The 24,160-nt window shown below is 40.0% G+C and overlaps 1 protein-coding gene across 19 annotated transcripts in view; it reads right to left on the bottom strand.

The window, feature by feature from the left end:
- Positions 1-3,470: 3,470 nt before the first annotated feature.
- Positions 3,471-24,160, bottom strand: part of TRAF3 (TNF receptor associated factor 3) — a 70,238-nt gene continuing 49,548 nt past the window's right edge. For 17 of the 19 annotated variants that reach the window (XM_069018306.1, XM_069018307.1, XM_069018304.1 and 14 more), the window contains 5 exons: positions 24,060-24,134; positions 22,177-22,269; positions 17,588-17,728; positions 12,468-12,642; positions 3,471-11,244 (listed from right to left, as the gene is read on the bottom strand). In XM_069018306.1, coding sequence (XP_068874407.1) covers positions 10,673-11,244; positions 12,468-12,642; positions 17,588-17,728; positions 22,177-22,269; positions 24,060-24,134 — 1,056 coding nt within the window. In that variant the 3' untranslated portion in view covers positions 3,471-10,672. The remainder of the gene's footprint in view (positions 11,245-12,467; positions 12,643-17,587; positions 17,729-22,176; positions 22,270-24,059; positions 24,135-24,160) is intronic. The other 2 variants (XM_069018322.1, XM_069018323.1) reach the window with 2 other exon arrangements.

Genomic DNA, 24,160 nt, shown 5'->3' with positions numbered 1-24,160 from the left:
GCACCAGGCCCCAAGGTGGATGATTGCCCCCGCCATGCACACACTTCCTGCAGCCCTCCAAACAGCCAAGCAGCAATGGCACCATCTCTAGAAAGTCATTAAGGGCGTGGAATAATTATTCTGTGGTAACTGTGTTACACGCCATGGCCTCAAACAGAGAGACAGGAGAAGGCAGAGGTGTGCCAAAAACTGGCTGCAAACCCCCAGTGCTGAAATACCCCCTGTGGGGGCTGGGCTGTACCCCGGCAGAGACAATGTTTGCCAGTCTCTGTGGCACAGTGCAGCATTGCTGAAGGTTTGAACCTAAAGCTAAGCTTAAATAAACGAGGAGAAAAGTCCTGGCAGGTGACAGCCCCTCTAGCTGTTGCATCTCATGGCTGCCCTTAAAGCAAGCAGCCCCGGCATCAACTAGAGAAAATCCGCACATGGGATTTCCTTTAATTTAAAAGAAATACAGTCTTGGGTATATCTATACTGCCAGAACCAATCTCTGGTGGCAGAGGAGCTGTGTGTGCCACCAGGAGAGGCACACTCTCATTTCAGGGCTGGTCAGGAGCTGAAGCTGAATATCCAGTCAGTCTGTGGAGTTAAACCCTCTTTGGAGCTCCATGCCAATTCAGCAAGAGGAACTCACCCAGCGCTTACAGGCCTCCAGCAGCCACACAGTCACCTTACCCTCAGGGCAGCAAGGCAGGAGAAGTCACAAGAGGGGATCCCATTTGATCTCAGAGCTACCTGGAAGCCACACTCCAACTCACTTCTTATCTTGTAGTGTGAAGCAGGGGAACAAAAGCTTCCTGTTAGGGGTGGCTGCAAGGAGCAGCTACGGAGAGAGATCCGTGGGGATGCAGGGATGTGAGCAATCAGGTTTGCTTCTCGGCCCCGAGCCCATGCCAAGCTGCACAATGGAACTAGCCCACTCCATCCAGCTTTTTATCCTTGGAAAATGGAGTGTCTTTAACCAGCCACCACTTCCTACCCCAGGGACACCTGCTAAAGGGGCCACGGCTGGGACGGGCTCACGCCTCCCCTGTGTTCCTGCGGGCTGATGGCACAGAATACGCCAAGGCAGATGCCATTTCTACTAGCCAGGTAGAAATACCTGGTAGAAATCCAAATAATCTCCTCTGCAAAGCTGCTGTGTTGGCACAAAGCAGCCATTGAGTGTCCACAGCAGTGTCTGCAGACAGCTCCTGCCTCCACTCACACAGCCATGCTGCTGAAACACATCTGCAACCAAACCAGCTGTGCCCAAACATTGCTTAACCCAAGGTGCAGCCTGCGGGATGGAAGTCAGTCCCTGAGGTCTCTTCTGTGTTTGCTAGCCCAGCCAGTGGGAATTCAGTTCCTGGCTTGGGCCATTCCCCATTCTTGTGAGCCTACAGAACACAGCAGAGCATGCGCTGAGGTCCAGCGTTCACTGCCAAACACCAGCCTGAAGGAGCCAAAGAGATCTGAGTGGGCTCAGCCTCCCCAGGTGCCTCATTTGCCAAGGGGGGTAAGGGAGACACTCGGGTTTTCACCTGTTTTGGTCAAACAACAAGCCAGACACATTACTCAACAGGAACAGCCTCCAGGGCTCAAACCAGGCGTGCAGGAAGGAACCACACAACTGACTCACAAAATAACTGGCTTTGGGAAAGGCTGGGGGAAATCACCTCTTTCATCACTTGTTTTGATCACTGGATATTTCCCTACTCCTCAAACAGTTCCAGGACTTGGTTACGTCAAAGCAAACAAAAAGCAGGATACATAGGACTAAGCATTTTCAAAACCTCTGACTTCTTATCAGACAGCAAGCAAACCCAAGGCTTGAAACTCTGGAAAACTTCCCAAAAACTTAGGAAAAAGCCCTGCAGTTCTTCCAAGAGATTGCCCTAGCAGCAGGTCCAGGCTCTGGCAGTGTTCACATCAGCCAGCACCCTCTGTAGCCCAGGAGCTCCTCACCCTGTTCTCCCCAGCTGTTTGGTGCTCCCAGAGCTGGCACTCTGCTCCTGTCACCCTTAAGTACTGGATGGCCCACTGGTGGAAAGCACCCCACGAAGCTGACAGTCGCCCTCTGGACCTGGCATGAAGGAGAAACCTTTAATAAAGCCTCACTGGAGCCAGGAAGGGCATCATGTGTCATTTCAATTACAATTGTGTGCTGGTGGAGGAGGAGCAGGGAGGCAAGGAGAGAATTAGTGAATTAGAATTTGCCTTCATGTTTAAAGCAATTTGTTTCCTCTCTGCCTATCCTGCTGCTCTGTAATGACAAGAGTGTCACATCTAAGCAGCACTAAGCTCCCCAATTTGGGAGGAGGAGTCTCCAAGAGGACTCTGCTGGAAGGTAACCCACTTCATTAAGGAAGCTCACCACCCCTTCACACTCCACAGCAGATAGAAGAGCTTCAGGCAACGCAGCCTCAACTGCCAACGCTGGGAGTGCAAGTGGAAAGTGATGAGCAGGACAGCGGAGGCCGGAGCATCCAGTTACACCCAGTGACTGCTTTCAGCAGCAAAGGTTACAACCACCTCAGCACATTCTGCACGAGATGAGGATGGCACTTCTTAGCCACCCTCCCCTCACACCATGGCCACCTGCTTGCATTTGCCATTTCTCTGGCATCCCCATTTTATCAGAAGGCACTCAACTGCCCAGCACTTTCCGACTGCCTGTTCCAAACACTGGTAGGGGCTGGCCAGGTCGTTCTCACATTCCAGTGCCAGCAACGCCGCTGTGGCTTTTGCCAAGACACTGCAGTCTCGTGTCTGAGCACAGGCAGGACAGTCCTGCATTGCTAAACCGGTACTACCCCTGCAGTGGTGGGAAAGAAGGGAAATTGCAATTTCAGTAAGAAAGGGGTGGGAGAGACCATAGGGGAGAAACAACAGCGTGGTGCTCAGTAGAAGTGGCATGCTTCATACAACACCCCAGGGGATCAGGGTTTTCAGCCCTAGCGTGAATCTGAAACGTGGTGGAAATATTATTGCTCCACTTGTTCCAGAACTGTTGCTGTTACAGACTGCATCATGTTCTGTGACTTCAAGCACACACCTGACACGCAGTTCTGAGTTGAGATGAGTCTCTAATGACACCAGAGAAGAAACAATAAGAAACGTACCTCTTTAGACATTTAAGCTCTGCTTCAACTCTCCCATACCTCTCTGGGAAAGCAGTGTACCACAAATGCATGAAAAGCCTTTTCATTTATTTCTACTCTGTTTGCATGAGGGCTCTCAACTCTGATGTTAGGATGAACACCATCACCTGGTTTATTCCAGCACAGTTAGCACATGGAAAATAGGACTCTGACAGAAGTTATGGCAAGTTACCTGTGCAATAACACAGTAAAGCTTTATCCGGTGCCTGAGCACAAAACACTGAACAGCCAACGTGCAGTGGGCTCACAGAGGAGAAAAGATGGACCTGGCCCTCTCCAAGTCAACAGCGGTCATTCAAATTCAACACACCAGTTTTTTTTAAAAAATATTATTTCCTACTTATTTATTTTTCCTTTAATAACACAGTTTAGCATTTCAGAGTTCAGCATTCTACACTCTTACACACTGTCCTTGTTTATTAGCATTTAAACACAAAAAGACATAGCAAGACCTCCAAACACAAATAAATACAAAAACACAATATACAGTAAACTGAAATACAACATATAATAATGCTATTGGGAAATTAAGACATGTTGCTAATTCCTTTTTTTATTATTATTTTAACAACATGGTTATTGCTGAGCAATAAATTATACATTTTAAAATTGTTTTTCCCCCTAAAAGAAAAGGACGAGAACCACTGGTTACCAGATCACTTGCACTGTATCCTTACAGCTATTGATAATTAAGACAGGCAGAATATACACAATCAAATGAGGCTGGCCTTCTTTGGTCTTTGTTTTTGATCATAAAACTGAACACAAGTGTACCGTTCACTGAAGAGTATGAGATTAAAGAAATGGATACACAAGTTTCAAACACATTAATTTGTACATTATTCTCAATCACTGATGTCTTTTCCATAGATAGTTCTCACAGAATTTCTTGGAAACAAATGTCAGCTTTAGTTTTCCCAATTACTATGTTGTTCCATGCATCTTAAAGGTTATCCTACTTGTCTAAGAGAAATGGACCTACATTTAGCCCATCATCTCCTAATGGGGTATTTTTCACAGCTCCCTAGTCACACCACTAATTCATTGGAGTTTTATACCTTGTAGAAAAAATCCTGAACTTCCCCATTTTTTATAAAACTAAAAAAAAAAAAAATTATTAACCGAACAACAGCTATAAGAAAAACAAAATAGGTGGATTACACAATGCATCAGCAACGATGGAAGCTTGTACCTTCCCATTCCACAAGTACAGATTACACAACTCTCTGCCAGTGATGCAGGTCATAGTTGGAAGATGTGTCCTTTCAGGTGCGAGCTATATTCAAATACAAAGCTCGGAACACTATGCAAGAAAATGACCTTTACTAATGATAATGCTGGTTTATCTCAGTAACCCTTAGACAGAGTCAAATTTTATCACTACGCATCGCACTGCCAGCAATGGAGCGTGTGAACACCGGCATTGCTAAGAAGTTAAAAAGTCCTTGCAGAACTGGCAACCAAATTAAAAGCTTAGTTCCAAAGGACCAAGAACACGAACACCACATAGAGACAACAAACCCTTCCCTAAATGGGTAGGTTAGTAAGCCACAGAGTTGGGATCCAGGTTTGAATTCCGCATCAAGTCTGGGATGTTTGAATCCAGGGTTTTGGTTCAGGTGCTTCTCTGTGAAATTCAGAACTTATTTGAACCCTAAGGAACTAATCCTAACTTGGAGGGAAAATAATGAAAAAACACAGCCTAGTATCTACACTGACATCATGAAATGGAAGACAGAAGCTGCAGTCTTGACTATATATTAGAAGAGAAACAGGAATAGTCAGATCCCTTAAGCATTGTATAACTCTACTCTTCTAAATCTTAAGAGGATGTCCCTGAATCAGCAGTCCAAAGTTTTCCACAATCTTCCTATCTGGTGCTTTCTGCAAAGGCCTGGATTAAGAGGCAAGAAAGAAGAATTAAGCCCTCCAGATTTTGGTTTACAGAGAAAGGGAGAAAGCCCCACAAGAAAGAAATGGTCAGTCACACTGACTGGTAGAACAAAGAGGAACTCACTTCACTGTACAAGGGTATTCTCCCTCCTCAATTAAGAGGAGCATCAAACGAGACTGGTTTTGTTGGATGATTCTGAACAAACAGAGCAGGACACACGTTTGCTGCTGTTACTCACACTGACATGCTGTGCTTCACAGGTCTGGGCCACCATGTGTGTACAACCCCAAATCACGACAGCTTGTATGTTTAATTCTAGCCCTTACTGTCCTGATGTGGGTCTTCAGGGTATGTCAACTTATTTTCCAGTTCTTTAGGGACAAATGTATTGAAAGAGTAAAACCTTGTGATTCAGAAATAACACTAGGGAACTGGAACCTCTCATTCAGTCCCAGCTCCAGGAGATTCCTTTTGTCACTCTGGGCAAATCACTTCACATCTCATCCTCGATTTCCTTTTTCCAAAAATGACAAATAGCACTTGCTATACACTGTACACAGTATTAAAAACTATTCTCAGATTAAACTGCTGAACCAATCCTTTTTATTGCAGTAGCTCTGACTTCTAGGCCAACCAGAATATCAAGGTATTGACTGAACAGGACAGGAATTCCAGGGAAGAGGTCCAGATGCTTTTAATCATCTTTTGTTCCCAAATTAAAGGAAATAATTTGCAATTAAAAAGTTGCCCATCACTATAGTTGTTTAAAATACAGGAATCTCCAAATTATCGAAGCATGAGGAAGAACGTGTGTCCTAAATTACAATTCAAACTCTTCAGAAAAGCTAAACGAAGTGTTTGCTACATACAGGTCTTCAAACCTGAAAGATATGAAACCAAAGTTTGCCCTTAGCCAAGATCCTCCCTTAGCAGCAGCAAGTTGTATTTGCACCAACTGATCAAGTGTAACTTGGAGGAAAGGGTTTTGTTTCATCACTTCTACATAAAGAAAAGACTTTGCATATTTATGTGCATGCATGTCTGTGTGTTTATGTATGTACCTACACACATACAAGTAATTTACAGAGCAAAATCTATGAGATTTAGGTATGCAACCCAAGAATTTCCCCCCCTCACCTATTTGTATATTTGCATAGTTAAATCATATCAAAGGCATCAGTACTGCAGTCACGTTTTTCACTCTTCTACAGTGCAGGCAACTTTTCTTGTCACTCCCTACACGCTTCTCTATCTTGGACCAAACAGCACCAGTGTTTTAAAAACTAAACGAAGTATCAGCAGATACCCTGCACTGTTGGTGGTGAAATGCCTATCCCAGGTGATGAAATACAGATACAAATAGGTGGTAGCTTTTAAACTCCATCTCGGCAAACCATAATCATGGCAAGTGGAGGAAACAGAAGCAATACAATCACAACCTAACATTCATGGGTTCAACACTTAAATCCCAGCTAACACAAATCTCTATTACCTTTGCATTTGAGTAAGTCACCAGGGACAGAAACAGGCACATATCTTCATCTTTCCTTTTCCAAATAGAAAACACCACGAGAAACGGAAATAAACTGCATTTCTTTTTTTTTTTTCCCGTATTTTTAAAAAAGCTAGCGTGTTTTTTCCATCAAAAGTATGGCACCCACCATTCCCTTTTCCTATTGCACATTCTCTTTGTGAAGAACAACATTTACAGTACAAAGCTGAAATCAACATTGCATATTGTAAATCAGCAGTTGAAAGTGTACCGTGTAGACAGTAAGTGAAACAAGACCCCAATTAATTAGCTCAGAGAATAAATGCAGACATGGTCATGCATCATAATCGCAGGTTGGTCTTTAAACACCCAAACAGCTTCATCCTGTTTAGGATTCAAGACTTTCTAGGTAACAGGTGCACTCACTCTGAGCTGTAGAGTGTACACAAAGGGCAACATCCAGATTGTCACACACTGGAATCTCTCTAGAGGAAGCTGGAAGGGGAAGAGGTTTGTACATAACTTGGAGTGTCACCGTGAAGAATACCAGCAAGAGACTTCAGCTGTGTGCTGCTAAGAATTACTAAGCAGAGGACAATATGGTTCTGTTGAACAAACTCTGTTCAAAGTAATGCAAATACTCTGGGACTCCCTTGCAATAATGGCACCCCCCAGGCATTTGCCGGGATTCAAGAGTATACCTGAGGGCAGGGTGTTGTCCCATGAATCACTTTAAACAGACAGTCCCTAGAAAACTTTGGATATCTCAGTCAGGAACAAAGAGAAAAAGGATAAAGGGCATTTCAGCGATGAGAGAAACAGTTAAATAACTTAAAAGTGTTGAGTAAAGCACCAGGTATCTTTTCCTTTCAACTCAGAGAATATACAGTGGCCTTGTTTTCACAAAATGCTACATACTCCTTGCTGGAAAGCAGAGGAAACCGATTTCTATGTACACAGTAAGAACTCTACAGAGATGGCCCGTGAGTTCTGCGGAGAAAGGGGTGTTACAGTCAAGGCTTCAGGTATTCCACAGCAGGCGGTGTCTACATTTGTGTAGCAAGATCCTGGATTTCACAGTACGCAGGGTTGGCAAATTGGAAATTCTCTGGCAGCTTCATGTAGTTTTAAAAAATAAGTGCAGTAGGCCTCCGTTTTATTAACTGTGATAAAAAGCACATATGCAAAAATATTTTTATATCGATAGCACATTACTGCATTATAAAAGCTGCCCAAGTGAAGCTGAAGATTCTGGCAGCTGGTGCTTTTGGCACTTGGGAGATGTGGAAAGCAGCATAGAGATCTGTGAAATACAACAGTGACTGATGTTTCTGCTACAGTGATCGGCATTTAGACAGTTAGCAGTGTTCATATTTAAACTTCTCTGTGAAGTTTCTGAGTCAATATCCCACCAAGACGAGATATTCAGAGATCTCTTAAAGCTACTAGTTTAGGCTGTGTGCAGACTCAGGAAGACTTCCCTATTGGTTTACACATTTGCATGTTTCAAAGTCCTCTTTCAATCACCAAGGCTGGAAATGCTTTTTTTCCTCCTCTTTTAAAGAGCTTGGATTTAGAAGCGCAATTCTGTCACAGAAGTTGGAAACTGTAGTCACAAATCTGCAGAATATGCTGGGCCCTGCTTATACTAGAAATCTCCTCCAAGTCCCAGATTGAAACAGGATATAAACTGTTTTGAGATGGCCAAACGGTTTCATTTAATTTTACAAGACATGCATTAGCAATGGGAGGAGAGTCCTTTGGACATTTCCACTTGGGAATCCTGTTTTCAGTAAAATTCTGTGATGCACAAACACAAAAGCTCAGCTGCCTACATTCACAATTATTAAAATGACAAGTTGAGCGAACCTTCGCCCTAAAGCGTAAGTGATGGGTTTACTTATGCAGCCTGCATAAAACTGCAAGTGCCATACAATTATATCTAGAGATATAGATGCAGGTATATCTATAGATATTTTCTCTTGTGCAGAACATCCTCCTTCCGTGCTAGAAATTAAATGCTAGCACATGCCTCCATATTTGAGCTTGCACCTGTTGACAGCCACGTACCATAGAGGGAGTACAGTACCCGGACAATGGAAGGCAGGAAAAGGAAGACAAGTTGCTGCTGGCAGTCGGGACGGTCAGCAGCAGGCAGTATTCTAGCAGGTGCCTGGAAAACCCATGAAGACCACTTAGCATGCATTGTATATCCATAAATACTTCTTGCAGGCACTGTGTGTGAAGGCACAGCCAAAAAAGACAACAGCAAAAACAAGCTGAAATACAAAGGCATGAATTCAACTGCACCTTAGACAAAAATTTTGACTATGCCTCAAAAAAGCAGAAAACTGATACAGCCTGACATTAAAGGCTGAGATGCAATAGTTTTTTCAAGCCCATGAAGGCTGAAAACACAGTGGTGCAAGTCCACTCTGCTTAAGCAGGACTTTAAAGAGCACCACAGTCAGGCTGTGTCTCTGGACTTGCTTGTCACAGGCTATTAAATAGAAGCAGATGAAAACAGCAGGTTGCAATCAGCATGTTTCAGGGCTAGCAAATGCTTTCCACTACAGTTCAGGCTGTTACAAGAAAGAAGCCCATGCATTCCCCATTAGGATGCTTGTCTGCTATGAGAAGCTGCCACGAGCATCCATATTCACAGCCCCAGAGTTCTCAGATGGATTCGTTTCAAGTGATGCCACCTTACAGCCACAGGCATTAGAGGAAAAATGTCGTCTGCCTTCACAGTGGCCATGGAGACTGTCTAGTTCAAGCTCCACAGGAGCACTGAGCATAACGTTTTGGCACCTCAGTGGGATGGATTCCACCATGGCAAAGTCATAGAAGCTGCAAGAAGCCAAAGGAATGGGCTTTGGCTTCTGTTTTGTACATTGCAAGGTACCTAAGGGCTCTGAAGACAAGGCTAAACATTATGCCTGAAGTCCAATTAAACTACCATTTCAGATATCAGAATTAATCTGAATAAAAGCTATGGTTTATAAGCAGCACAGCACATCTAAGGCACATGTATGCATGCAAGCCACCATCACTGTATTAAGACATTGCTGGTTTGTCTTGAAGCAATGGCTGCTAGTACAGAACAAACATAGAGGCTTTTTTCAGCACTAAACCTCCTCCCCAATACTGAAAATACTATATACTGCTGACAGCATAATGTGCAACATATATAGCTTGATTGGAAAGCATGGGGCAGAACTTTAAAAAATGTACAGGATTCCGTTTAGAACTCCAAAGTTCAACAAATGCCCTATTTTAGGGTGAAAACAATTATAAATCTGATAATGATGCACAGCATCCATGAGTGATTTTTCCTTAATTTTGAAATAGTGTCATTAACTACGACATATATTGTAGGTTTACATTTCTAAAGAGAAATAACAGAATTGAATAGTTTTTTTTTTTTCCTATCACAAGTGATAACCAGTGTTTGATATCTTCTATTTTTTCTTCCAAGAAATATCAGTCTATCAACAGTTTTAAAATAAAATGTTTTCTGTAACAATAGAACTTTAAATAAAAATATGATTTTGATTCAGATACTTTTGAGAAGACATGGATACTTTTCCAAGATCTTCTGACAAAGTAATTATTAAAACAGAGACCAGATGAGGCCTTAAAAAGACAATATACTATATTTCAGACAAGATTGCACCTCAGTTTTTCAAAGAATATCATAATTGCAACATGACTTCATCTTCTTCTAACATGCTGACAATTTCCAGCTAGCCCACATGTGAAGGGGTTTTTTTTGTATTCTAGCTTAAAAGAAATAAAAGTCAGTAATTGATTCAGCACATACTGTATGTCTTTTCACCTCCAATTGACTAGATCATTAATAAGTTAAAAAAAATCCTCTCTGACCATAATCACTACCCCAATGAGGGATAAGTGATTCTTCAGAGCTCAAGTGTTGCTAGTTCTATTAAAAAATATACCATGGTATGATTTCTTAATGTGTTGCTACTTTCGCAATTGGACCCTATGCAGTTATGCCTTCAAACTCTTCCATCTGTTCCACAAGGTGGTTCTGTGAGCTTTAGGACCTCTGATTGAAGACAAACTGATATAAAACCCCCAAACGGAGTTGCCTTCTGTTTAATCCGCCTCCCCCAGTGTATGTCAGGGGTCTGGTAGATCCGATGTATCCACTATGACTTTAATAAAAATAGTATCATCTTTAATATACGTTCCATTCTCTAGAACAGTCTGAGCCACAAAGACTGGGCAGCCAGATGCAATGTTCATTTCTCCAGTTGGCTTCTTGAAACTGCTGCTGTTTGGATCTGGCTTGAAAGCATCTCCCAAGTGGCGTCGAGACGGCCCCTGATCCATGAGCATGAGAGTCACTTTCTGTTTGAAGGGCCAAGGAAGCAAAGCATCGTATTCTCCACGCATTATGACAAAAAACAGAGACAAGTGCGTCCCCTTTCCCATGCCATCTCCGTTCAGGTAAACTCTAGCACACATCTTGTAGCCAAAGTATCCAGTATAAAAGGGTTGGCTGTACAAGGACAGAGTCTTCCCCATGACTGCTTCTTGCTTCCGACGTTTATAATCTCGGATTTTCCAAATTAACACTCCGTTGTAACTCGCAGTTTCTAGAACCTGGAAGCGGAGGTCCATGTCAGCCAGCCGAATGTCGTGAACGCTCAGCATCTGATCGTGCCTGCTCAGCTGGGTCTCCAGCAGGCCTGTCAGGAAACAGAAAGGAAGGGGGTGAGAAATGTGCTGTTTACTAAAGACTATTAAAAAAAAAAAAAAAAAATCAATTGCCAGTGCTGCTGTTGTGTATGAAAACACTTTCCTCCTTGAGAACCAAAGTGCATTTGGCCACTGATGAAGCAGTGTCTACAGGCTCTAATTTGTTGGCTGGTATCTAGGTTAGCCGGGATTTTTACAAACATGGGTGTTAACTGTACACGCAGTAAAAGTCAAATATTCAAATCACCTAACAGATTTTTCCTGGTCACTAAACAGTGTAACTACAGAGGCTTCCATTTTTTGAAAGGAGACTTGGCAGCATTATGTGCAGGTTGCTATTTAGCAGGGAAGACCTTGGAAGCAGTCATACAACGTATGTAATCCCTCTGAAATTCAGAGGCACCACTGATGACTCAAAACATTCTTTTTAGACACCACTTGTCTCAGAAGCACAGTGCTGTTACAGCGTCTAAAGTTCATTGTAAAAGAACAAAAACTGAAGCTTAGATCTGTATTATATGGTCATTTATTTATTTTGGAGGGAGGGCTGTGTTTTCTGTGTCCCCTTTCCCTTCCATGTTACTATTTGGTTTTGCACACTGGCAAAATTGGCCAACGTACAATACTGAGAAGCAGATGAATTCATAAGGCAGGTTTATCTTATATAGGTCTATTTCAATGTTAAGTTCTTTGTCACAATCATTTGAACACTTGCATACGATCTACACTATGTTGCTGAATTCCAGTCTTTATTCAAAAGCACAATAACCTTATTCTTAAGCAGATCTCAGTTTTCTTAGGATCCAATACCCCTGTGTAACAGAATCAGGATGGGTGGTTTCAGGTGGATAACCATACTGATCTACTCACAGGGGAGAAGAGTAGTAAAAGATGTCAATACACCAAGACTATATTTAAAGAAGCTGCTGAAAGCTATTAGCTGTCAAAGATCAACTGAGAAACTGTTTATAATGAACTAACAATGCAGTCAAGACAAGAGTCAATAAAATAAAATAGAAGACAAAAATCAAGCCTAAAAAAACAGCATGGAAGCAACGCCACACCATCAACAAACGAAATACACAATCTCCTATTCAAAAATCAGAAGAATCAGCATTATTGATGTTTCCATATAGAAGCTCCAATGGGAGTGCCACTCAAGGGACACTGTTTTCCTCTCAACAGCATCTCAGCCCATTGTGCTTACACTCACTTGTATTCCGAGCTCCTTGTCCTGCAGTTTTATCAACACTTTCCAGCTCGGTCACTCTGTTCTGGAGCGATTCCACGCTGCTCTTCATGCTGTCAGCCTCCTCCCAGTTCTGTCGGAAGGGACGGATTTCTTTGTCCAGTTCTTTGAGTTTCTCTGCTTGACTGTCTATCACTCGCTTTATAAAATAATAGCATATCAGTTAAAATAACACAAAGACATTAATTTATGCAAATTAAACAAAGATTATATGTTGGTAATAAGACTTAATTCCAATATAAACAAGTTTTGCTCATGTCACGTATTTTAATAACACAAACCTTGAAAATTTAAAGGATTAGCCCAGGTATTTATGAAACACTTACAAAATATTTAGTGCTGCATAGGTAGAACACCATCAGAATTAGCAACAGACTTATTTTTAAAAAGGAACTTGTTAGTGTGCTCTTGTCTAAAGTAGTTTGATTTTTGGGTTTTTTTAAACCTTTCAATGTAGGAACATTTTTCTGAATGTCTCTATATTGGTATTACAGGCTGATACTTCCTGGGTTTCATGTGAGAGTACTTAAGCAATGAAGTATGGGCACAGCTTACTGTGGTGTGGATCAAGGGGCTGCCCATGTGCACAAGTTTATATTGGTTTACAGCAAAATAACTTATCCCTCCAGGAAAACATCATTACTCTTGCACACACGGAACATGAGTACACACACATGCAAGCTCCCAGCTCATATAAATCAGTCATCAAACCCTAAGTTATTATGTGCCCAGAACTATATCAGAAGCCCTCAAGAACGTAAGCAAAACTACCACCTCTGTCCGCTTAAGTACCTTTAAAACTCCTACGCTTACTTCCTAAACTGAATAACCCATGCATTTTGAACGTACTTGCTGTTGAGTCTTTTTAAGAAAACAAAGGAAAAAACAGCCCAGCTGGTTTTGGAAAGGCATGAAATATAACAAGAAAGAAAGAAATACACAGAAAGGCCAGTATTCTCTGAAAGAGGGATGTTGCAAGCACTTGAGAACAGTAAAAATATAAAGAACGTATTTCCCAGTCTACTTCAAATCTGAGGCAAGAAATACACAGCACTTCACATTATCACGCTAATTTGGACTAGCAGGAATTTTAGCCAGAACCCCATAATCAGTTGTGAAGTTCAAATGATAACAAAAATATCTGAGATAAGAAACTACTTTTGCTACCACCTACAGTTAAATTCCAAATCCAACTTTATAGTTTATCATCGTATAGAGCCAACATATGTAAAAATTATTTTTCATTTCTTCACAAAAATAAAGTGGCGGTTGAGTACAAAACAAGAAAATAAATTTATTTTGCATTTGCCTTCTGGTTAGCCATGTGAATTCAGTGTTCCCCACTGATGGGGAAAACCCTTCTGCCTCATGCAACCTCCATTTCCCCTTTTAACCATTTGCTTTTAATCAGGTGGTTTCAGTTATACTGAAAGTCTGTAACCATTAATTGAAGGTTGTCAATTTGATGAGCCAGCTAGCAAAATCAGGTTCTAGGAGTCTTTATTTTTTGTCTCAAAACCACTGAGCACATAACATATTTCAGGATTAACTATTTATTTCTATATTAATGTTTTAAAACAAGTTATGTATCTCTCACTTCCAGAATAAGGGCTTTGTGAAGGAAATCACGAATTTCCTGAATCATAAATACAAGGGGTATGGGCTCAGTAAATGTATGAAGCAACTTGCCTGGACTTACTAAACATCACCTACCAACACAGTCACACCCTCCCACTTGGGCTGATGGTAATCAGACAATAAAGCTGGGAAGGGGCTGTCAGCCATATATAAAAGTAAACACACCACACAATGGCCTGGATGCATGTTGTGAGAGCAGAACCAAAAGATTAGGCCAGTAGCTCAGAGATAACATGCAAAAGTAAACTCAAAATATGCCCACGTCTGATATTTTTCCTTTACTCATACCAAACATGAACTCTCCAAGGCAAGAATAGTAACATGGCTGGGAGTCTGCCCAGTGCCTCACAGCTTGCATCTCTTTGGACTAACACAGCATCAAAGAAAATAAATGATCACATTTTTACATGAACTGGGGAAGTGCTGAACATGCAGAAGAATTGTAAGCTATTCTTTTGGGAGAAGTTTACCCAAAGTTGTTATCAGGGACCCACTTCTCTCCATCAACCTGTGGAACATTCTACCTCTGTACATGCAAAACCAATTCTGGTTTAGCTGCTTCTGCTTCACACTGGCAAATGGATAGCATTTTTACCTCCTGTACCTTGATATGAGAATTCAAGGGATACAAAATAATCAGAAATAAGACTTCTATTTAATTTTTAAAAAGCAGTGGGATCTCTATCTTTTTACCCTACAGGGAGTCAACCTCCTCCTGCTGGGAGGTCCTGATGTACTAAATCTGAATTTAATGCAGCAGTGGAGATTTTCAGTCTAATTATTCCATTAGAAAGCACACAGATGTGTCACACTGTACTCATAAATTTTCAAGTAGATATAAATTTTCTACATGCACTTTTTATTCTAGTAACTGACCTCTCCAGCTCATTAATCTCGAGTTATGTGCTTGGCAAACCATTGTGGGCTCCTTTTGATGTTGGTTTTCATGTAGGGTTTTGTTTGACATTTCTAACAACTTCCAGAATTTTAGCACTATACTTGCTAAAAGAATTTCAGAAAATGTCATGAGGAATTGAAGAGTTGTAATGGACCTTTCCATTGCAACTGATAGGGCAAAACTGGAAAGCTAAAAAAACAGACTAGATAAGGTACTACTCGACTTGGAAAAGAAATCATGTGTCCTTCTCCTCTGAAGGAAGGTATTACTCATCAAATCACTTTATGTTCATGAGGCTACTGTTTCTTTTGTCCCTCAGCACCTCACGTCCCCACTCCGATTACAGCAGGCTTACTCATATGCTGCCATTTCCATATGAAAGGCTGGATACTGCATGTGAAAGTTTCCACGTGACAGCAGCCAAAAAAAGTATCACACACCCTTGGTAAAACACTTTACCCAGAGACCAGTACATAGAAAACTCATCTGAAAACAAAGCATCTCTAGGCTGAGGTTCCTGCCAGTGCCCAGACTCCCTTCATGCATTTACACTGGCTGTGTCAGACACCTCACAGTGCAGATGATGCTCAATGATGCTGCTGCTGCTCCCCAGACAAAAAAGGTCACCTGACAGCCAACACTGGAACTGTACTAGACATCAGTAGCATTAGTAGGTCTTGGGGGACTAAGCAAATACCCCTTGCCCAGACCTGAACTGCTTAGTGCAGTATCTGTAGCTCCCATGTAACCATGGCTGCTCAACACAACCCAGGAAAAGAATGGCTCACAAAAGGTAACTAATTTGCTCCACTCCTGGTGGGCAACAGAAGAGGCTAATCATGTTGTCCAGGAAAAAACAAATTGAGGTGTGTTTCCAGGATACCCTTAACAATCAGACTGAACCAGGAAATTCCACTGAGTGGAAGGAATCAGGTTGAAATAGCTTTGAAATACAGTTTGGCTTAAAATAACCAAATTGAAATAGCTGGCGAGAGGAAGTAAAGAGCAGGAGAGGGAAAAAAAAAAAAGAAAAAAAAAAAGAAAAAAAAAGAGAAAAAAACCAGAGCAAAACATTTTCTCCAGTACTTATTACCACCACAAAGCCACCTGTTGGAATCTGCTGCTTTGTAGTGGTTTCAGGTTTTTTTTTCCTAAACCAACTACGTGAAAATTGATTTTGCTAACACTTACAGCTCAAGGAAATCAAAGATATGGCCATTTGTCATTTAAGACAATAATGAAAAACTCTGCTCTATGTTTTTTCCATTTCCACTCTCATTGCTGGCCATAGAGACAGCATGTGTAGAAACTCCAGGCTTACAAATTAACTTACCTCCTGGTAGATTCAATCAGCAATATCAGTACATAGAAGGATTAGCTCCCCAGTATCAGAACACAATACTGCAAGCAGGCAGCCATATCCCAGACTATCATCAGACAAGTAACAATGACTAAGGCAGGCTAAGCTGGTCACTACATGGGCAGGTCATGGAAAGAAATTACTGCTATAAGGAAAAAGGTTGCAGCTGCCAAACTTGAAGGTTTCCTTATAAACCATCATCAAGGGTCTCCAGGCTCTGAGCTCCTGAATGTACCACCCTCTGAATTTTAGCCACACTCTGGTTTGGATACTTTTATCTTTCTTGAGTATCAACATTTGCAGTTTATATGTGAAGTGAATATAAAGTGAAAAAGATAATTTTATTTACATTCCTTTAAGGTGGATGCTACAACAGGTACCTGACATTCTAGCAGCAGACATACTACATTAATGTGTAAATGATACCTCCACAATTGCTTCCTAAATATCTCCTGAGGTTTCCCTAATTGTAGTTAGTAACATGCAAGCTGATACAAATTCCCAGCACCCACATTCCAAATCAGCTCTGAATACAGAGCAAGGAATTTCAGCCTGGGCTAACCACCATGCCAGAGCATCCAGAGGATTTCTAGTTTGATGTTGCCTTGTGGCCAGATCATTCAAAATACAGAACATGAAACTCAGACCTATGAGCAAAGGAATAACTAGATACATTTTCCTCAGAAGGACAAGAGAAATGTGGATTTTTAAAAAGTATTCAAATGCATTATGCTATGTTTGAATTAAATCCACACCAGACTGATCTCACTCAGGATTCATATTTTTTTTTAAATACCAGCAAGTAGAAAAGAAATATACATAATACTTGAAAATTGTAAGGTGCTAATCTTGCCCTTCAGTGTGACAGTACTGCCTTAAGTATTTTTTTAAGTAAAAAAATTATGATTATTCTTCATATAAGATATCTATTTTGTTTTCAATCTTTTCCCTTTTTAAACAGTTTTTTTGTTTGTTTGTTTTAACATAGGCTAGGCAATTGCCGTGTTTTAGTGAAGTATCTTACCCCATTAAACACAACAAACCACAAAAAAAAATCAGAAGGGCTCTCTAATAATGTAAAATCTCTCCCCCCCTTTCCAATTAGACCACCTCACTTCACAAGTGTAAAGGCACAGAACAGAAGCTACTACCATTTCTGCTTTAATGGGGAGATTCTAAATTTCTTACCTGTAAATGAAGTATTTTAGATTCATTATTCCGCAGCATTTCCTTCTGTCTTTCAATTTCTATTTCAAAGCTACAAATCTGATTATGTAAAGTTTGTATACTCTTGTTCTTTTCCAAACTCTCATTCTGGAGCAAGGCCACCTGGAAAAAATTCTACAATTACTCCTGCCAAAGTTTATCAAAATACCTATAACTTTGTTAGTTTTAAACTATCTTAAACACATGAAAGGGATAAGATCCTAATAAAATCTCTCTCCATGTCTTGCAAATAAATATATAAAAAAACCCCAACCTTCTGACAACTACTTTAGCACTTCCAATGTATGGCATTGGTACAACTTTGGCTTAAGAAAGTGCAGTGGGACACAAAACCAGCAAAGAACTTGTGCCTAAATGTAACATTTTCTTTATTCACTTGTTTAATGGCTTGATTTCCTGGTTTCCACCAACTGACTTGGGAGTTGCTTGGAGTTTGGAAGAAACAACCTAATTCACTCTAGATTGGTGTTAAGAACTTGAGCCCTGCACAGAAGGGACACCAGAGACAAGCTGAGCTGGTTGGATCAGGGAACACTAATCTTCTTCACCCACTCCATTATAGATCTATCCTGATCTATAGCAAATTTAAGGAAAAACATCTGCATGGGATTGACTTGACTTAAAAGAATGTGATGGTGATGAAAACTCTTGAAAATGAGTGAATACAGAAGGGATCCATGCATTTGAAGGACAATCCAATGGTGCCTACTGGTAGAAAAGACCAAAGAGCTACAGGCTGTGAATTATATTCTCTCTCTGTACTGACATTTTATGAATTTATTCATTAGTGACTCATTCTGTTTTTAAAACATGAGCCTTGTTAAAAGAATATCATATTATATATCTCCTTTGGGATGAAAGTAATACAGTAAATATTTTCTGTCACACTTCTTAGTGCTTGTTCATTAATGTGGTTTGGAGAAGGGGGCTGCTTGGTGGTGGTGCATTGCTTTTTTGACAAATCTAGTTTTCCCCCAGGCAAGATTATTCAGCAGCAAAAATGCAGAAAACACACACTTGGCACAAAATGATGTTTGGACTTGCCCTGACTATTCCACAGATAGATCTTTATACAGATATGAAGCAGCACCATTTCAAGCCCAGAAGAATCTTGATATATGTTTCACATCAAGACGAATTACTTAGATGTTTCATGTTGTCAAAAAAAACCTACTCCCTGGCCTCTGTTACAGGTGCTAGTCTGAGGTTAAGCCATCTTCACCTCTGATGTGGGTGCCACTGCAGAATTCCATCCCCCTAACTCCCCTCTAATCAGACACCATCACCAAATCCCTTATGTGTCACTGCATTCCTAGCAGAATCTAGCCTGAAAAGGTAATTAATCTCAAACCTCTGAACCAGCCTAAACTAGACAAAGGACCGTCAAAGTCCACAGGCATTCAGCAAGTTCATTAGACAACGGCCCAAAAATACAGAGATGCCATAATATATGTGTGGGTATCTACTTTTCAGTATAGTACACTACACGTGGATATACACACATAGGTTGGTTCTGCACTTTATACATAGAAAAACTGGCAAAAGAAGCTCAACAGAAATGAGACAAAGCTAAGTTTGTCAGAGCAGAGAGAGAAGCAATACTGAGGCTGAAGGAATGCATGCCTAGGTAGTAGAAAAAATTTTCAAGAACAAGCTTACATTTAAACCAGTACCTCTGCCTCCCAGATATTTAAGATCTGCTGGGTAGACACTTCATTTTTTTGCATCCTCCATTTCCTTAATGAATCAGAGTTCTTTAGTTAATTGTGATCTTTACATTTCCCTTTTCTCACTGTCTCCTCCCCAGGCCTCCCAATCACAAGGCAGTTAAGCTCTGGGTCACTAAGCATTACATTTCCATTTTTGTACAAGTTATAAAACGTGGGCCTGTCTTGTACCAAGATTTTCTACACAGTTTTACAGAATACAAGAAAAGTAAAATTATGTCCTGCAGTCCTTAATCATACAGAACTGTCATTGCTAAGTCAGCAATTGTAGTTTCTTTGTGATTTGTGAATAAAAAAAAAATATTTAACACTAAATAGTTTTCCAACTATAGTTTCAGCATAAGTCTTCAGAACTTCAGTTTTAATAAGGGTAAAGGAAACACAGCATCTAATTACAAACTGCATCAGCTTCCTTTACTTCACTGGCATATTTGAAATATTCCTATGAAAAAGCATGCTCTTATTCAGCAATTTTGCAAATTAAGCTGTTGTTTACTGAAGAAGAATGGAAAAAACCTTACGCCACAAGAAACTATTCAAACAGGTCCCATATTTAAGTCTTGTATTGAAAAAGAAAAAACAGTTTATACCCATTTTCATTAAGAATGTGCTGCAGCCACAAAATTACGTTCAACTGATTATTTCCAACATTACAGAACTGTGGGAGTTCAGTCTGCAATTCTATCCCATCACAGAGTGAAAAAAGCACTGAATTTTAATTCGCCCCACAAAGTTTTGGTTCAAGATTTTACATGTGACCTTCTCTTACTACTCTTTGCCACCAGCACCATTCAATACCAAACTCCTAACTTAGCTCTGCAGCTCTGAAGACTTTCAGTTGGCCTACTCCACATGCACTGTTAAAGAATGTGGTGACTGGGAGAAGGCAACTTCTCCTTTCCCGTCCAGACGTATCACAGAGAGAACCCCAAATGAAATCTTGACCCTACACAAACTAAGAAGACTTCCCCTGACTTCAGCAGGGCTAAGACTTCTGAGATACCCATGAGCCAAGTTGACCTTGCACTGCTGTTCTTCAGCACATTCATTAATTTTTTCCTCAAAGAAGAGCACAGCAATAAAGTTACAAATCATTTTGTTACCCTTCCCTAGAATAAAGTCACTGACATATGACATGCGGTTAGCTATTCTGGTAACTTGGCACAGCCTTGGGATTTCCAGTGATTCAACTCTTTATTATGAATAGGAAGAAGTCTACAAAGCAGGAAGTAAAAAGAAAAAAAAATGGACATACAATGATAAGCAGTTAAGTCCTAAATGAAAGTTGAAACAAAAGTTGAACATAAAACAGTAGTAAAGTGTAGAGTCTCTAAGGTCTGTAAGAGACAAACATAGAACCGCTGGGCATTTTTTAAATGACAGAGCACCTCTCAGGACACTGACAAAAGGCAGAACATGATCTGTTCTGGAAGTCACAGGGAACGTGGGTTTTTTCCTACGATGTAAAATAAATTGTGTAGTTTTAATCAGACTAATGAAAAATGAACTAAGGATATGAATCTGTATCTTTCAAAACTGAAAAATGTAAAGTTCCTACACTGACAAAGTTTCACATGCAAAAGCAAACTGAAGTAATGTTATGGATTGTCAAACTAAGACCTACCTACACATGTAGAAAAATTCTATCTAAAAAAAACCTGTATTAGACCTCTCCCACGTTCAATGGCTTCCTTAAGGAAGTCCTTAAGGGGCTTCAAGTTCAAAACCAAGTAGGTCAGGAACAAACATGCTGGGGGCAAAAAACCTATTACACTGTTCCAGTTACTGTCTGCTTTAAAACTACACCTCCTGCAGCTGCAGGACCTTGCTGCAGACCCAGGCACACGAGATCTCTGCAGGCCAAGAAGGGACCATGCTTTCTATACAGAGTTGGCTAAACTCTACCTTGTGGTCTGCTCTGAGATGACAGAAGTCATATCCCTAAGTGCCACTGAGCTTACACTGGAATTGCTACTTATAAACTCATTTGAGTAAAGTCTGAAGGGGCTCCTGACTCTTCTGCCTGCACTCGTAAAATAGTCTGGTAATTCTGGGATCTTCTTTCCCCTAAAAATACAGAAACATTATTTTGATGTCTATGTAAGACTTTTTCAAAAAAATTTAAGAAAACAGTCATTTGTTCTGAAGTTTTGTATTTTTAAATCAAAGCCTTGAATTTTATTTTCAGAACAGGTGGTTAAGTCATTCAAATTTATTCACAAGATCATAGCTGGTACAACTCCCAGCATCTCCCAAATCCCAAACAATTAAAAACCTGGAGTCCCAAGGAAGCACTGCAACATGAACTTCACTCTGGTCTAGCACTAAAGCAGACATCATCATACCCATGAGTTACAGTATCTTTAATTTAATTAACTTGTGCAGGTCTTTAAGGTTGGAGAGCAAGAGCAAAAATAAATGAAATATATAACCAGTTTATTACACATTTCCAAAGTTATGTCAGGAAAAACGATGAGGTAGCAAAGATACAGCTCATAGCGCTGCCATGGCTTTCTAAACTCTCTGTTCTGTAAGAAGGCAGAGAGGAAATACAATCCTGGACTATTTATCTAGGTGAAAAAAGTGTTTTAATTAAGTTATCAATGAGGAAAATTGTCCATGGAGTTGCGAAGCCAAGTTTCTCACAGCATTTTATTCTGTAACAAAGGTACAAAGATGCTAAATGGTTTGATAGCTTTTGAAGTCTACTAGTGCTTTAGCTGTAATGTTGAACAGCTGTGAAACAGGAAAAAAGCGCTTTTTCCAGTACTTTTATATGATTTAAAGAAGTCAATGAAAATTAGAAGTGAGTAGAAGATATACCTTATTTTCTAGAGCATTGCTCCACTCTTTCAATAAGTTAACATGCTGCACTGCTGAGCTGGCTTCATGTGCTTTAATTTGTTGGTTTGTTCCCTGTGACAACAAAGAATTTATACATTTTAGCCAATTCCACTTCTTTTAACCTACAAAGAAAGAGTATATAAAGACATCGAACCAACACTACATATTTTGGTTCACGGGTGCATGTTGCAGAACTGTAGAGAGAAGGGAAATCTACTTGGGAATTTACAAAAATCAGGAATACATTTAATATAGCAAGTGTTTTATACAACTGCCATGTATCTCCATCCAGTGTGCTTGATAACTCAGAAACAATAAAGATGAACAAGACTTACAAAATGAATTGTATTTTAGAGCCTTTTGTGTAGCTTTGAACTAAACAAAGCACAATAAAATCTTTGAGTCATGTAAAATCTAGAACTGCCAATTCCACTAACTGCAATTTAAAACTTCTGTTCTATTTCATGAACAGCTTCATGACCACTGTATTTTTCTTCAGCTGAATATTAAAGACAAATATTTAAAGATAAATTTATGATCACTGGAAACTGCCAGCTTTAAAAACTACACAGAGTTATTACAATGCTTATTTTGTCACCTTTAAGATGTTACCATGATTGTTCTGTGATATGCTGCCTCTGCACAACCTATAAGTGCTGTTACAAGTAACCACTATATAAAGAGTTTACAGAACACACATAGATTATATACAGAGTACATAAGATGCAGACCACGTTACTTACTTGATTTGTATCGTGTTGCATTGCACCTACTGCAGTAAGTGCTTTGCAATGCAGAGAATATTAGCTTTGATGGTAGATATGCTGCAAAGCAACTGAAAGGGTTTCAATGATCCTCAAGGTATGTACTCTATATAAAATACTAAAAATATATATGTGGATATATGTACATATATGCACACATATACATACATAAAATGAATGGCAATACGTACGACATAACAGTGGGCAGGGTTACAGCATTGATCAGTTCTAGCACTAAGAGCATTACTGTAAACACTTAAAAAGATGAATGCTCATTATTTGAGAACCTGGAAATACCTGCAGGAAATCATCTATTGAGAAGTGTTGCTCCTTACAGTCCTTGTCTCTTTAAATAGCCATGGGCTAACAAATGAATCATTCTATCAGATAAACGCCATTTTTTCCTGTCAGCAGTTTCTGAAATGTCCTGACTAATATTTTCATTATATAAGCATCCAAATTCCCCAGGATATATGGTAGGGGAAGCAGAATATTGAAAGAGACTAGAATAATACTACTAAAACTAAACTTTGAGGTTTGACATTTTTTATTTTTTTAAATATTGCAGGGATTGCCAGGATTAAAATTGAAAACTTTTTTTTTAAATATAAATTTCATGCTTTGATTATACACCTGTGTGCACACGGACATATAAATGCACATAGAAATACATGTTTTAAGTGTGCTAACCTATGTTTAGCCTCAATTAGAAATATTAAGACACACAAATGAGAGAAAATATAAACATACTTAGTTCAGGAAAATGCTTTCATAGAAACAACTGAAGTTACTCGTCTATCTTCTTAAGAACCAAAGAGACTTTCCTCTTACCCTAAGTTAACAAGTTCTTCAAATGTGTCATATTCCTATTTCAACAAGATGTATCTAATAACTGAACTCCCAAACCACTGCAGGAATGTGTGGGCTTTCCGTGTTTTATTTTTAAAATGCAAAATCAAACATCTCCTGTATAATCACTTGGTGCAACTGGATGATTTTCTTAACGAAAACTACAGAAGTCCAGAACTTTCATGTCAAAGAATTAGGTTCTATTTGCAGACTTTCAGCAATTGGGAAGTATAATTGTTATATACTGACCTGAAAAGTGCAGCCATAACGCTTAAAACTACAGGTACTTGGGGCATTAATACATTCTGACAAATGTGCATTCAACTGCAATAGGAAAAAAATGTGAGTTT

This window comes from Aphelocoma coerulescens, chromosome 5 (assembly GCF_041296385.1).
Source record: "Aphelocoma coerulescens isolate FSJ_1873_10779 chromosome 5, UR_Acoe_1.0, whole genome shotgun sequence".
NCBI classification, from domain to species: Eukaryota; Metazoa; Chordata; class Aves; order Passeriformes; family Corvidae; genus Aphelocoma; species Aphelocoma coerulescens.
This window is presented reverse-complemented; position numbering and strand designations above follow the sequence as displayed.